The following is a 16,865-nucleotide window of genomic DNA, read 5'->3' as shown; positions in this document are numbered from 1 at the left end:
CAATAGGTGGAATGTATTGTTCATTAATGGAGTGATGAGAAAAGTAAAAACATAAATCGGACTTACAGAACTATAAGGGCTGCCATGTCAAAACTGTGAAACTGAAGGTTTTTTAAGGTTCTATCCAAAAACTAAGTTTTCTTCTACAAGACATGCTAGTGAGAGAACAATCACTTAATGTTTCCAATGTGAGAACTGAGACCTTTGCAGTGATGATCCATTTCTCGATGAAACATGTTTCTGGCGGACTCACATTTTTAATTGGTACATGAAGCAACGGTGTCTGTATATGTGCTGCTATAAAGCATGTTTATGGTCGACTATTGTTTTCCTCTGATTCATTAAGCAAAAGTATTATACACGTGTTGGCTATATTGATATTTAACACATTCCTACAATTTAAGTAATTGTCATCAATAAATTCTCATTACAGTAATTAGTTGCTTTAATAAAAAAAGATTATGCGAGTTACTTTTGAAATTTGATTATATATCTTCAAAGCTATGTGTACTCTTTGTTCCAGGATATGGTCTATTATCATTTCACATTTTAAACATGTTTCCATGAAATATACTTGTAATGACCTTATTACGATGTTGTGGCTATTATACAGATCTAACAAAACACGGATGGGAAATGAAGCTAACCCTTACCTTATCAAGTCTACACCGCTCATAAGGAAACACTTCTATTGAGCTCAAGCACACAGCAGCTCAATAAGTGATTACCAGTTTCCTGTTCCAAATTTTCCTTCTAAGGTTGACTACTCGCTTCACCATCCTCAACTATGTCCACCTTCCAGCCGAAGTATCCCAAAAAAAATTTGAGTTTGCAGAGGTTGGTCGTGGTTTTGGTGGACTTCTAATCAGTCTAGCAACCCTTTTCCCAGAGACATTGATGACAGGATTGGAACTGAGAGACAAGGTGACAGTCTGACAGAGTATGTCAAGGATCGAATATTAGCACTGGAAAAGGCTAATCCTAGTCGGTACCAGAATGTGTCCGTAGGTAGGACTAATTACATGAAATACATTCCAAATTATTTTCAAAAAGTCCAGATATCAAAAATGTTTTTCCTTTTTCGCTACCCTCACTTTAAAGAAAAAAAATCATCAGCGTCTAGTTATCAGCCCTCACTTGCTAGATGAATATGATTATGCTCTTCGGGTTGGTGGAATTATACAGACAATCACAGATGTGGAAGAATGTGGGGAATGGATGAAAGATTGTTTAAAGGGCCATCCTATGTTAGAAGCTCTTATTCAAAAAGAACTTGAATTGATCTGGTTGTAAAGCTACTCAGCTCGGAAACTGAAGAATGAAAAAAGGTTTGACGGAACAGAGGACATACATTTTAAGCAATTCATTGACGCATCTTACCATCTATTTAACCTAGTTGGAAAATTTGATTTTATCAAGGTTAGTTTTTATGTTTATGTATAATTACCTTGTAACAGGGCAGTAGAATGAGATTTTAATTACTTTTCAATTTGATTTTGTAAATCATTTGGGGTGTTGAGATCACATGATTTGTTTGTAAATCATTTGTAACAGGAAGAGCAATGAATGTTCTCGTCTCTTCCTTTAATTTTTGCTATTTGTGAACAGTATTTAGCATACTTGATTGTGCTCAAAGTGTTTAGGGATGTATTTCCAAGATATTTGAAAGGAGATTGTAAGGTCCCATGGCTGAGCTTGTTCACCACAATCAATGTGTTAGAAATATTAGTGATACATATCAATACCATGTTGGTTGCTTAAGAACTCTCCTGAGGGCGGGGCGGGGGTAGATTTGGAATTAAATCTTGTATGCCTGTTGTGTGCTCCAGAAACCATATCGTTCTTTGTTGAGACTTGTTGCTATCGAATTTGAAAGGATAGGCATGGTAAGGGCTTCACCTCTGACCTCAAGTAGTGAAATGTAGTGGTTTATATATATTGGCAAGAAGAATAAGCATCACAATTTCAAAGAACATATAACTAACGGGTGAATTTGGCAAGCAGGTTTAGCTAAAACCATGAGCAACCATTATTGCATTTCAACCAACCAAGATCTGCCATTAAGCAGGTTACCAACTTTTAGTAATTCATTTCATGTCCTAAATTTATAGCATTCGCCACCAGTTTCGATTCAGTCTCAGCAGTACTATCATCGCACTTTCCACCATGTTGATGATGAACAAATCTTAGAGATAGCTTTTATTTTTTTATTTTTTTTTTGTTTACCATTGCTGTCGCTTAGGGGTGTACACGGTTTGGCCAACCCGACCAATCCAAACCGAACCGATCCTATTTCGGCCGAACCAAACCGATTTTTTTCAACCCGATATATAGTTGGGTTGAAAAAATGTCAACCCGATTTAATTGGGTTGGATATGGTTTTCGATAATTTTAAACCAATCCAACCCAACCCGATTAAAATATATATGTACATGCTAATAAGTTAATCCAAAATTATGTTTAGGCCATTTACATAGATCCATATATCTCTAACTCTAAATGTAACTTATAACCTCCGTGTTCATAGTTCATTTCGTAACAACAATAGATGTTTGATTAGTGTTATATTTTTTGCATTTATGATTCATTCCAATATATAAAGCGTAAGCAATATTATTAGTACTTTTGATGTCGAAAATTAGATGTTTAAGACTATTCAATATGGAGGATTCTAATATTGTTTTGAACTATTTTCAAGTGTTTTAAACTTTAAAACCTTATGTTTTATTATAATTTTTTATATTAATTTTATATATTTAATAAACCGATCAAACCGATCCAAACCAAACCAAACCGAAGTATACAAATTGGTTTGGGTTACAAATATAAACGGTTTGGGTTGGGTTGAAATTTTGAAAACCCGAATTAATTGGGTTGGGTTGCTAAATTCTCCCAACCCGCCCAACCCGATCCGTGTACACCCCTACTGTCGCTCACCTTGCTATTTGCTCTCATCCCCTTCAGTGATAAAACTCAAGACACTGTGTGACTGATGGCCATTTTTTTTTATTCTACATGATTTTGTATCATTATATTCTTGGAACTATTGTAAAATAATAATAATAATAATAATAATAATAAGTCGTGTACTTTTTTTTTGATGAAAATATAATGCATTTCAATAAAATACCTGATATCGGGACAAACCCCCAAACCAGTAATACAATCATGTTGAAAAACTAATAAATGAGCTAAACAAATAATCACTATATTTTATATAGATTGTTTAACGTATAAAATTAAAATAATTTTTGAATTAAATAAGATTACAATTAATTTCTTAAAAATACAAATCCTACCATTCCTGAAATCATAATTAATTTTTACACAAATAATTATGGTTGTAACTTGTAATCCAGTATTCAGAATTTTCAGGTAAGTTTTTACAAGTATAAACTAATAGATAAAAAAAAAAGACGCGTACAAATCGTTTTTGTTGAGATGAGAACTAAATTAAAATACTACTACCATATTTAAAAAAATAATTTTAGCATTTCTTATGCATCTGTAATTGAGTGCGTGAAATTGTTATCTTACTTTCCCAATTTCACATTTTACAATCTTTACACGTTCCAATGACATTGATACACATACATACATACACATACCTACATTTCTAACAGATAAATACAGATCTATGTCGGTGGCATCTATACATTGCCCAAATCCTTGACCAAGAACATCTTGAAACCCATTAATCAAAACCCACAAAAGGTTGAAATCTTTACAAGCAATCACCATGGATATTGCACCAGAAGAGCTTCAATTTCTCACAGTTTCAGACATCTTGAAAGAATCAACCTCCATACCAAAACTCTCTCCAAGAACATTCTATCTCATCACCTTAACTCTAATCTTCCCTCTCTCTTTTGCAATCTTAGCTCACTCTCTTTTTACACACCCCCTTTTGTCTCAAATTCAAGACCCTTATGGATCTCACTCTTCTCAGTGGACAAAGCTTCTTGCTTTTCAGTTCTTTTATCTCATCTTTCTCTTTGCTTTCTCTCTTTTATCCACTGCTGCTGTTGTTTTCACTGTGGCCTCTTTGTATACCTCTAAGCCTGTGTCTTTTTCCAATACTTTGAGTGCTATTCCTGGTGTTTTTAAGAGGCTTTTTATTACTTATCTTTGGGTTTCTCTGACTATGGTGGTTTATAATGTCATTTTCTTGTGTTTTCTTGTTCTTTTGATTGTTGCAATTGATACCCAGAATCCTGTTTTGTTTGTTTTCTCTGTGATTGTTGTTTTTCTCTTGTTTTTGGTTGTTCATGTTTATATTACTGCTTTGTGGCATTTGGCTAGTGTTGTGTCTGTGCTTGAGCCTATTTACGGGTTTGCCGCGATGAAGAAGAGTTATGAGTTGTTGAAGGGGAAGATTGGGTTAGCCTTTTTTATGGTTTTTGGGTATCTGTTGGTTTGTGCTGCGATTAATGGAGTTTTCGGATCTGTGGTTGTTCATGGTTGGGATTATGGGGTTTTTACGAGAGTGGTTGTTGGCGGGTTTTTGGTTGGTGTGCTTGTGATTGTGAATTTGGTTGGTTTGTTGGTGCAAAGTGTGTTTTACTATGTTTGCAAGAGTTATCATCATGAAGAGATCGATAAGAGTGCTTTACATGATCATCTTGGTGGGTATCTCGGAGAATATGTGCCTCTCAAGAGCAGCATTCAGATGGAGAACTTAGATGTTTAATTTCACGGTTAGAGCGGGTACATGTACCCTTTACTTTTCCTTTTCTGTATGAAATTATAAAAGAAGTTAATGACATGTAAATTGGAAACATATGTACTAGTTTTTCCGTTGGCACATTTTTTATTCCATTTAGTTTCGCAAATAATAAAATTAAGTATCCTTGTTTGTAATTAATTATACATGCATCAATCTTTAATGCTTTATGCCTAATAAATATCTAAAGGTTTTTAGTTATGTTAATGCTTATCGTTGATACTTATAACTCTATTAATACCAAGTACCAACCTTATGATTCCTAGGAAGTGCGTTTAATAGTTCGAAAGATATATGTGATTTGGTTAAATTTATGCATCTTTCTAAGAACCATGGATGAATGTTATACATGTTAAATTTTAAAATTGCAAGTCCTGCCACCAGAAGTGATCCTAATAATTGTAGTGTTATGTGCTTCACTGCTTGGAGGGTTGTAAATTATTGGTAAATCCAAAACCTTTAATGCATTAATGTATTACCTACAAGTCGCTTGAAAAGAGCTGTGTTTTGACAAGAAGTTAACAAGAACTTGTTGCTAAGGATCGTACTACAAGGGTAGTTGGTAACTTTTTAATTGAGTGTGGTCTACCATTATAGCTATGTTTTTTTGAACTTACAGAATTGCATGACTGTATGTCTTGATTGTTATCATCATCACTTGCTCAATTGCTTATTCTTAAATTTCAAGCTAAGTGACACATTTAACTTCGTAGCAAAGCAGTTATCTCTTTTATCCTTTCATTGTATGTTGTTTTTACCTTCCAGGCTTCTTGTTCGTGTACTTCATGGATCTCGTCCCCTCTTACTAATGTAATCTCAAAAAATAAACATAAATAGGCTCTACTATCTTTGGTGGGAACAAATTTTACACTTCTTGGTTATAATAAATAGAACTGCATTAATGTTGTGGCTACGAAGTTGCCTTATTCAATGACCGAGAATTGAAGTCATATTGGAATGTATCTATTAGAGATTGACATTTCACTGTTGATTTTTACTTCACTACAGCGAATGTGGAAGACCCACAATCCCCAATATAGTTAGGCCCTTGACGGCACTGTGTTACTATATGGAAAGAGTTTGTTTTAGTATATATACAAAATATGCTGTAGAACTAATATTTTTTTGAAGTGAGTAGTTAAGTTTTGCCAATAAATTTGGGATATCAGCCAAATAATTTTTGTAATTGTTATATAGCTGTTTCAGGTCTTGTACATTATTGTATTGTAAGTCGCACCTCTTATTGAGCATCTTAGCAAACAAAATGATTCCTGGTTATTTGTTTGTCTCGCTAGGGTAGGAACTTTATTTCCAAACTTTCCAGTAGCAGCTTGCTTGACACAGATACTTTACATTGTTTTGGTAGCAGAAATATACCAGGATTTGCTTCCCTTTGCACGGTTACCCATTTCCTTAAAGTAAGCTTGTATGTGCGTAATATTTGATTTATTTCTTTTGCTCCAGTGATAAGAACTTCATATCATTTGTGATTAGAAGAAGACTCGTTGGTTTCTAATGTTGTCTCATACTATGCATATTTTAGAAAATTTCTACATGTAATATTTCATGACAGAGTTGTTTCATCTTTCTCGGTCTGTTACTAAAGCATTCTGCCAAATTCATGATTTGCCGGTTTCTCTTTCACCTTTATGCTTTTCTGGTTTCGGGGCATTCATATGAAGAGATAGATCATGTGTACTTAATGTGCTCTGTCATTTTTTGGTCTTAAATCTTAACAGTACAAGATTATAGTGTTCTACCATGTGTTATGCCCAAAATTTGGTATAAACTTTGTTCGGGTCAAAACCGGGTCAATTGGTCAGAATTGAGATTTTGGTGCCTGAAATTAAGGAAAGATAAGACATCTATTTTATCACAAAGGAAGAAGGCGCGCCCTTATGCATACGAGAAGAGTAATGCTGAAGCCTTACATAATCAAGGCGCGCTCTCATTGGTGAAGGAGGCGCGCGTCCTATTGGTATATGAAGAAAGTAATTCAACTGATTCTTAGAGCTATCCCCTAAGGTATTAGGGTGCGCCCTAAGTGAGAAACATAGCTTGGATGGGACTTCAACATGGTTACTTGGACGGGTTCTTTGGATGATTCAAGGAAGATGAAGAATTATTATTACTAACTTGGTGCATGTACTCTATTGAAGAACTCCTTCCTGTAGCATATCTACAGGAAAGGCGGTGTCCGTGGTCAGAGACCTTCAGGGGTATGCCTGGACTGAAGGCCTCCTCCTGTAGTCAATGGCTGTCCTCATTGGGGATGTGGGGTGAAATCTGGTGTGTGCTTTGGGAGCTCTGTCTCTATAGTCAACGGGTGTCCTCGTTGGAAGACTTTGGAGTATCTTGCACTTTGCACCCAAAAGCTTGGGATTACTTGTCCTGCAATCTGGTAGGGGCTCCTTATCGGGGGACAAGGATGCGTCCAACATTTGGGGTGAACCACGGCTATACCTGCGTCCGTGGACTAGAGAAACAGCTGGTAGCAGAGGGTTATCCTTGGCCAGGGAGATGCTTTATCCGTGAAGTCTCGAAGCCGCGGACGAGCCTTGGGCCTTTGTGGTTGGGTCTCATCGGCGGACATTCCTAAAGCTAGTAGAAGACGGTTTCCAGTGGGTTTCCCATTGTGCCTCGAGATAAGAATTCTAAGCCCATTAGGTTTCTTGTTCCCCAAGAACTACGTGGGTTTGATTCCCTATAAATAGGGATACGTAGGCAAATTGCAAGGGGTCAGAAGCGAGAGCGCAAAGGAGCCACCACTAACCCTAAGCAATCTCAACCCCCAATAATCAACACCACCAAACACTGTTCATCTTTTCCGACGAATACTGTTCATCGGATCCACCGACTACTGTTCACGTTTCCGACAAAGAATCGCCATCACATATCTTGTTTCCGGCTACGAACCTCAAACTTTGTTGATAACAAATTCCTCCGTCAACAAATTGGCGCTAGAAGGAGGGGTAATCAAGATCAAAATCTCAGGAGGAAGAGATGTCTCGTCACGATGAAGGTTCTTTGACGCAAGAATTGAAGGATAGCCACGGAGGAGTTGCATACAACGGCCACGGAGGAGATCCATGAATAACTCGAGATCCGTGAATAACTGTTTTCAGCAGGGGGGTCGAAGGAGATTTGTGTGTAGTATTCGCGACCACAAGGGAGATCCATGGATGATGATATCCAGCCGAGGAGGTTAAAGTTTGCAGCTATAGCAACGAAGGAGCGGAGTTGGATGGAAAATTCGGATTTGATGGATTAAGCGATTTACTTACACTGTTTGGGCCGTATCTCGAGTTCCGTAAGTCAGATTTGAACGATCTTACAGTCTACGCGAAGCTTGTTGAATTCTCTTTAATTCGGAGATGATATGATTACGAGAATAAAAGTTGAGCAGTCCGAAAACAGAGAAAAACAGTAGCTGCGAATTTTTCCAAAAAATCCTATTTGGTTTAGAAGATTGGGAGAACCCTATTTGGTTTAGAAGATTGGGAGAACCCTATTTGGTTTAGAAGATTGGGAGAACCCTATTTGGTTTAGAAGATTGGGAGAACCCTATTTGGTTTAGAAGATTGGGAGAAACCTATTTGGTATTGAAGATTGGAGTATCCTATTATAATTAGAAGATTGGAGTATCCTATTCTAATTTGAAGATTGAAGAATCCTATTCGATATATAAAATTGGGGAATCCTATTCTAATTAGAAGATTGAAGAATCTTATTCCATTAAGGAGATTGGAGAATCCTATTCCAACAAGAAGACTGAAGAATCCTATTTGATTTAGAATATTTGAGAACACTATTTAGTTTAGAGGACTTAACCAGGAGCAAATCTGAGGAGGATCGGGTAGAGAACACTTCAAGAAGAAGGCATTACTACCATGAGCTAGTCATCGTCGTTAAGATGATTCCACGATGTAACTCTCGACTAGTTTTGTTGTGTTTTCCGTTAATTGTTTCTAGGACTTGTGCAGCAAGAATATTGTGAAAGAGATTTAGCACGGAGGAGACCCCCACAAACACTTCGAACGCGCTTTGATGAAGACATCTGAGGCCCAGGAGACTTCTAACATATTTCAGGAGAGTTCGTTGATTGGACACGTCCGTCCCTCTAGGACGCGTCCTCCAGGTAACATTTAAAGTTCCATATTAATTGTATTTCTTGCAGGTAGGAAATCTTATCTGGAAAAAATCTCATGATTTGCGAAGCACAGTATCACAATCTATTAAGGCGCGCCCTCTGCATGTGAAACATTCAGTGGGAAATTGCCCTCCCAGGGCGCGCCCTCAGAAGAAAAATGGAAGTTTTCAATGAAGATGTCTTGATGATCAGATGAGTCATAGTCAGTACTTGAAGAATGGCTCGACTAGAACTAATTTCTTGTCTTTCAAGACGCGCCCTTTCTTTAAGGCGCGCCCTCAAAGAAATATTGAGAGTGAGATGCCCTTTATTGGATGACACTTCGTGAGATGCCCAAGAGATGTTTTCTACATGAGATGGTTTCGGCATCCCTTGAGCTTTCTTCTAAGAATATTGATCTTTGACTGGTTTAATTACGTGAAGATTCTGTAGAAGACCCTTGTCGAGGTAGATGCTCCTGTTACAGTAGACGCGCCCTCGACAAGATGATTTTCTTTGTCGAGGTAGATGCTCCTGTTACAGTGGTCGCACCCTCGACAAGATGATTTTCTTTGTCGAGGTAGATGCTCCTGTTACAGTGGACGCGCCCTCGACAAGATGATTTTCCCTTGTCGAGGTAGATGCTCCTGTTACAGTGGACGCGCCCTCGACAAGATGATTTTCCCTTGTCGAGGTAAATGCTCCTGTTACAGTGGACGCGCCCTCGACAAGATGATTTTCCCTTGTCGAGGTAGATGCTCCTGTTACAGTGGACGCTCCCTCGACAAGATGATTTTCTTTGTCGAGGTAGATGCTCCTGTTGTTGGGAACCACGGACTTGGGGTGTTACTACGTTTTACGATAAAGATTACGAAAAGAAAATCACCTTGTTAATGGTTGATTCCACGCTCTTCTATTGTATTCCCAAATTCCCTTGAGCGAAGTGTGGCCTCCGTCTTCTCAAGTTATCCTCTCTTCTTGCTCCTTGGTGGCTACAATATGTTTTCACACACTACCAAGCAAGAAGAGAATAAGAATATATATATAGGCTACAATAGGGACCATGGATAATTAGGTTGGGTCTTCTAATTACATCTTGAGCCTAGCCCAATGTAATTAAATATTAATTCAATCCACTAATGAATTAATATTTGCACTACCTTTCCTAATACCGCAATTTAATTAATTCGGTTCCAATATTATTTGCTTATTAAATTCCCCATGTTTAAAATATTACATGTCCATTAATTAAATAAATTACTGATAATTTATTTAATTAATATCTTTTATCCTTGATCATCCACTCAACCTTTATTTAATTATGCCAGAATAAATTCCACCTGCAGGGTTTCACATAATTAAATCTTTTTGAGTTTTCAAGGGGACATCATTAACCTGAATATTATCAGGACATGGATTCCTTCAATAAACAATATCCACCATGTATATAATTCCATCACCCAAAATATAATGATATAATTCAAAAGAATTACTTCATATATAAATCAAAGCATGTAAATAATATACACGTGTCAATTATTATTTCCGGATTAAGAACCTAAGCATTAATAATAACATATAATCTTAGTTCTCCTTCTTAATAAGTATTAATGGAACAATTCTAAATTTGATCCTGTTCAATATACACAAAGTATACTAGTATTATTTATTAGTCAATATAAACTAATCTAAATAATACTACAGCCATACCCGTGGATTGTCCAACACCACCTGTGCTGTGAACCTTATTATATTATATAACCGTATTTAACAATCTAATATTCTGTATCCCATTTGATACTAGATTGTTCACAATATATAATATTAGATAACATGTAAACATTCAAATGATTCTTAATTAAACTGGCCAGAAATAAATGTATATACTTCAAATAAATATTTTCAGTATACACTAACAATCTCCCACTTATACTCAAAATATTCTATGTGTACATCAGTGTTTATTTAATCCATTATTACATAAAAATCTATGTGTCCATCCATCTGACTCCTATCGCTTCCACATGCTTGTCAAAAATCTTGGCTTGCAAGCTCTTTGTGAAAGGATCTGCCCGGTTGTCTTCTGATGATATGTGAGCCACAACTATATCCCCTCGCTTTACGATTCCTCGTATGAGATGATACTTACGTTCAATATGTTAAGCTGCTTTGTGGTCTCGCGGTTCTTTTGAATTTGCCACAGCACTAGTGTTATCACAATACACTGTCAAGCTCCTAGGAAAATTAGGTACCACATCTAAGTCCAAAAGGAAGTTCCTGAACCATACAGCCTCCTTGGCAGCCTCAGAGGCCGCCACGTACTCGACCTCCATGGTGGAGTCTGCAATGCATTTCTGCTTTACACTCCTCCATACAACGGCTTCACCTCTAAAAGTAAAAACATATCCCGAGGTTGATTTCCTCTTATCCCTATCTGATTGGAAATCTGAATCAGTATATCCCAAAGGAAATAGATCTGAGGCCTCGTAAATTAACATATACTCCTTAGTCCTTCTCAGGTACTTGAGTATAGTTTTTATTGCACTCCAATGTTCCTGACCTGGGTTCGACTGATATCTACTAACCATGCCTACATCAAAACAGATGTCAGGACTCGTACATAACATAGCATACATTAAGCTTCCACATGCTGAAGCATAAGGAACTGCTTTCATGCTCTCTATATCCTTAGGTGTCGAAGGACACTGCTTCTTAGATAGAGCAACTCCATGCTTAAAAGGTAGAAAACCTTTCTTGGAGTTCTGCATGTTAAAACGAGCTAATACTTCATCAATGTAGGGCTCTTGAGATAAAGCCAACATTCTTTTCTTGCGATCCCTTATAACTTTGATCCCAAGGATGTATGCCGCTTCACCTAAGTCCTTCATGTCAAATTGTTTGAACAACCATGCCTTTACTGATGACAACATTTCAACATTGTTTCCAATGAGTAAAATGTCATCTACATATAGTACTAGAAAAACCACTGCATTACCTTCACTTCTCTTATACACGCACGATTCGCTTGGACTTTGATCAAATCCATATGACTGGACTGCCTGATCAAAACGAATATTCCAGTCTCTAGAAGCTTGTTTAAGTGCATAAATAGACCTCTTAAGCTTACATAGCAGATGTTCTTGGCCTTCCTTAATGAATCCTTTTGGTTGCTGCATATAGATGGTTTCTTCAAGACTTCCATTAAGAAAAGCTGTCTTGACATCCATTTGCCAAATCTCATAATCGAGATGAGCTGCTATAGATAAAAGAATACGGATTGACTTAAGCATGACTACCGGTGAAAAGGTTTCCTCATAATCGATACCTTCTTTCTGAGTATACCCTTTCGCAACAAGTCTTACTTTCCAGGCTTTCACCTTTTTATCTAATCCCCTCTTTTTCTTGTAGATCCACTTACATCCAATAGGTTTTATACCTTTGGGTGGTTCCACGAGCTCCCAGACCTGATTAGAATACATTGATTCTATCTCAGATTCCATCGCCTTTTGCCAAAGATCTGCATCTTTGTCTTGTACTGCTTCTTCGTATGTACGGGGATCATCATCATGTTCACCAGAGACCAAGTCTGAAGACTCTCCCAAAAACATGAATCTATCAGGCTGTTGAACAACCCTCCCACTACGACGAGGCACTGGTGCGGTATTAGTGACAGGTTGTACATTTTGTTGTGGTTGTTCTACTTGTACTACAGCTTCATGGGTATTACCTGTCCCTCCCACTAGTTCCTCTAAAACGACACTACTCATGGGTTTGTGATTCATTATATATTCCTCCTCTAAGAATCTTGCATTGGTGCTAACAATGACATCCCGATTCTTCGGACTATAAAATAAATATCCTTTCGTTCCCATGGGGTAGCCTACAAATAACTTTACTTCTGTACGAGATTCTAACTTAGTCGCGTTCTTGTTCAGCACATGTGTTGGACAACCCCATATTTGAATATGTCTTAGACTCAGTTTATCCCCGGTCCACAATTCTAAGGGGGTTTTAGGAACCGACTTAGAAGGTACTAAGTTCAGAAGATAAGCTGCTGTCTCTAAGGCATGTCCCCAAAATGACTTGGGTAAATCCAAATAACTCATCATCGATCTAACACTCTCTAAAAGAGTCCGGTTCCTTCTCTCTGCTACACCGTTCTGCTGGGGTATGCCTGGTGCAGTTAACTGGGATTCTATCCCATTTTCTGATAAATATTCCCTAAATCCTCCAAGCAAGTATTCGCCACCACGATCTGATCGTAGTGACTTGATACTTTTATTAAGTCGCTTCTCCGTTTTAGCTTTGTACTCTTTGAACTTATCAAAGCACTCAGACTTACGGCGCAACAAATAAACGTACCCATATCTAGAATAATCATCAATGAAAGTGATGAAATATTCATAACCACCTCTTGCTTGGATATTCATGGGTCCACATAAATCAGAGTGAACCAATTCTAACAGTTGTTTGGCTCTATACCCCTTTGCCTTGAAAGGCCTATTAGTCATTTTACCTTCTAAGCAGGATTCACAAACTGGAAATGGTTCCACTGCCAATGAGCTTAAAGGCCCGTCTACTACCAGTCTTTGAATCCTCCTCAAGTTAATATGACCTAATCTCAAGTGCCAAAGATATGTTTGGTTCATACTAGAAGGTTCCTTTCTTTTATTAGAGTTAGTAGATGTGTTGTTCAATTCCCTAAATTGCAGTTGCAGTGCAGGTTGACTAGGATTAATTATATACAAATTGTCTTGCAATGTACCAGAACATATAATTCGTTTATTCATCATAATAGAAACATTACGATCCAAACAAACATTATAACCATCCAAAGCAAGTTTAGAAACCAAAATTAAATTCCTTCTAAAAGAAGGTACATAAAGACAATTGTTCAAAACCAAAATCCTATCAGAACCAAAAGATAAATGAATAACTCCTACTGCAACTACTGCTACTTTCGTAGCATCTCCCATGAACACGTATATCTCACCATCTCTAAGCATCCTGGATAGCCGGAACCCCTGCATAGAATTACAAACATGATCAGTGGTTCCTGTATCTACACTCCAAGTGCTCGTAGATATAGCCGCTATAAATGTTTCTGTAACTAGAAAAAGAGACATACCAGTATTGTTTGTCTTCTTAGGAAGAGGACAATCCTGTTTCCAGTAACCTGACTGTTTGCATCTGAAGCACTTTCCCTTAGTTTTTTCACACCACCCTGAACTCCCACTGCCTTCACAGCTTTCTATGTCTGAGCCTTTTTCTTCTTCTTAATACCTTTCGGTTTGGAGGAAGAACCTTTCTCAGCCACATTCACTTGAACACTCTGTCAAAATAATCCTTCAGCTGCCTGAAGTTCTGTCAGTAGTTCCGCGAGACTATACTCCCTCTTGTTCATGTTGTAATTCAAGCGGAACTGCTCAAAACTCTTGGACAAGCTCATAAGGATAATGTCAATCTGGGTTTCCCCGTCAAGTTCAGCACCAAGGATCTCTATCTCATTCAGATGTGACATCATCTTGAGAACATGATCCCTTACAGGTGTGCCTTCAGCCATCTGAGTGTTCATTAAAGCCTTCATGGCTACTTTCCTAGCAGCCCTATTCTGATCTCCAAAAAGTTCCTTGAGATTAAAGAGCATATCTGAAGCAGTGGCCATAGACTGATGCTGATGCTGCAAAACACCCGATATTGCTGCCAGAATATAACATCGCGACATCTCATCAGCCTTAATCCACTGTTTATAATACTCTTTCTCATCTTCAGGAGCATCAGCAGCAGGCTGATCAGGCTTGGGTTCATAAGTGCAAAACTTGTACTCCTCAGCAGTCAACACAATGTCCAAATTTCATTTCCATTCAATATAGTTAGGTCCGGTAAGTTTGTTATCCTTAAGTATGGTGAATGGTGGATTAAAGCCCATTTTATCCAGAGAATCATGCATAAATCGCCCCATATCAGAAATAAAGAAAATTCGTATTTATTCCTTTTTAAATTTTATTAATTTAAAAAGTTTGTTCTAGTAATTTCTATAACATTCTAGACACCATAAATTACATGCCACGATGGGTGACGTATATATAATTTATATTCGTCTTTATGTTAAATTACATACAAACAATAATGGAGACCATGGGATTTAATTTCATATTAATTCCCTCTCCCACTTAGAATTTTTATTAAAATTGAGGAATTTTAAAATTAAATGGGGCCCTATATCGTTACAATTATGTCTAACATGCATTCAAAATACACATATAATTTTAGCAACATATAACATTTAATTAAAGCAATAAATAAAATTTATGTCCATGTCGTCCTAATTATGTTAAACATGCAATTTTAAAGGAATTACACACATAATTAACGACACACATAATCAATAAATTTAAAGCAATAATTAGAAAATTAATGGAAAAAATTAAAATAAATTTTCCACTATTAAGGCCCTTTGAAAAAAAAATCCAGCTCTCTAGAAAAAGATTTCTGCCGCCAGCACCTGTTGCGCATGTCAGACCTGCGTTACAGCCAATCTGGGTGTGTTGCGCAGGTACGGCCTGCGTTACAGCCAAAATAGGCATGTTGCGCAGGTTCGGCCTGCGTTACCGCCATAACTTCACCTGTTGCGCAGGTCCGACCTGCGTGTTACCCCTGTTTCTTCCAGATTTTGCACGCGCCAGCCGCCAGTTCCTTTTCTGTTGAGTTTTTGTTTTGGTTTGTTCGATCCAAACACCAACTGCAGCCCCTTGTAATTGCACAGCGGAACAAAAAACCACCGGAATTAATTTTCGATCGCACATAACTTTTTCAAAATATCCGAAACAATTACAAAAAAATAGATCTAATACAAAACTAATTTTGTAAAATCTATTCTAACACGATCAACCCTCGTGTAAATTACAACCACGATTAAACCACGTGGAAACCAAAACAAAAAATTAACCACGATTAAACCACGTGGGATCCAAACACATAATTAAAATATACATGGCCATAATAGTGGATTAACAACCTGCATCAAAACCAATACAAGCAAAACACTATATACACGCATATATAATTACAACATGGACATTATATCATAAAACGTAGAACCCATTACCAGGCTATTGATACCAATCGTTGGGAACCACGAACTTGGGGTGTTACTACGTTTTACGATAAAGATTACGAAAAGAAAATCACCTTGTTAATGGTTGATTCCACGCTCTTCTATTGTATTCCCAAATTCCCTTGAGCGAAGTGTGGCCTCCGTCTTCTCAAGTTATCCTCTCTTCTTGCTCCTTGGTGGCTACAATATGTTTTCACACACTACCAAGCAAGAAGAGAATAAGAATATATATAGGCTACAATAGGGACCATGGATAATTATGTTGGACCTTCTAATTACATCTTGAGCCTAGCCCAATGTAATTAAATATTAATTCAATCCACTAACGAATTAATATTTGCACTACCTTTCCTAATACCGCAATTTAATTAATTCGGTTCCAATATTATTTGCTTATTAAATTCCCCATGTTTAAAATATTACATGTCCATTAATTAAATAAATTACTGATAATTTATTTAATTAATATCTTTTATCCTTGATCATCCACTCAACCTTTATTTAATTATGCCAGAATAAATTCCACCTGCAGGGTTTTATATAATTAAATCTTTTTGAGCTTTCAAGGGGACATCATTAACCTGAATATTATCAGGACATGGATTCCTTCAATAAATAATATCCACCATGTATATAATTCCATCACCCAAAATATAATGATATAATTCAAAAGAATTACTTCATATATAAATCAAAGCATGTAAATAATATACACGTGTCAATTATTATTTCCGGATTAAGAACCTAAGCATTAATAATAACATAGAATCTTAGTTCTCCTTCTTAATCAGTATTAAGGGAACAATTCTAAATTTGATCCTGTTCAATATACACAAAGTATACTAGTATTATTTATTAGTCAATATAAACTAATCTAAATAATACTACAGCCATAC

At 36.9% G+C, this 16,865-nt stretch overlaps 1 protein-coding gene and 1 pseudogene across 1 annotated transcript; both read left to right on the top strand.

The window, feature by feature from the left end:
- The first annotated feature begins 621 nt into the window (after positions 1–621).
- LOC141673887 (tRNA (guanine-N(7)-)-methyltransferase-like) lies at positions 622–1,370 on the top strand (annotated as a pseudogene).
- Positions 1,371–3,583: 2,213 nt separating this feature from the next.
- LOC141672049 (uncharacterized) lies at positions 3,584–4,860 on the top strand. Its single transcript, XM_074478540.1, has one exon. The coding sequence runs from the start codon at positions 3,740–3,742 to the stop codon at positions 4,688–4,690; it is 951 nt and encodes a 316-aa protein (XP_074334641.1). The 5' UTR covers positions 3,584–3,739; the 3' UTR covers positions 4,691–4,860.
- The last annotated feature ends 12,005 nt before the right edge of the window (positions 4,861–16,865 follow it).

This window comes from Apium graveolens, chromosome 7 (assembly GCF_009905375.1).
Source record: "Apium graveolens cultivar Ventura chromosome 7, ASM990537v1, whole genome shotgun sequence".
NCBI classification, from domain to species: Eukaryota; Viridiplantae; Streptophyta; class Magnoliopsida; order Apiales; family Apiaceae; genus Apium; species Apium graveolens.
Note: the sequence above shows the minus strand (reverse complement) of the source record. Positions and strands in the feature narration are given on the sequence as shown.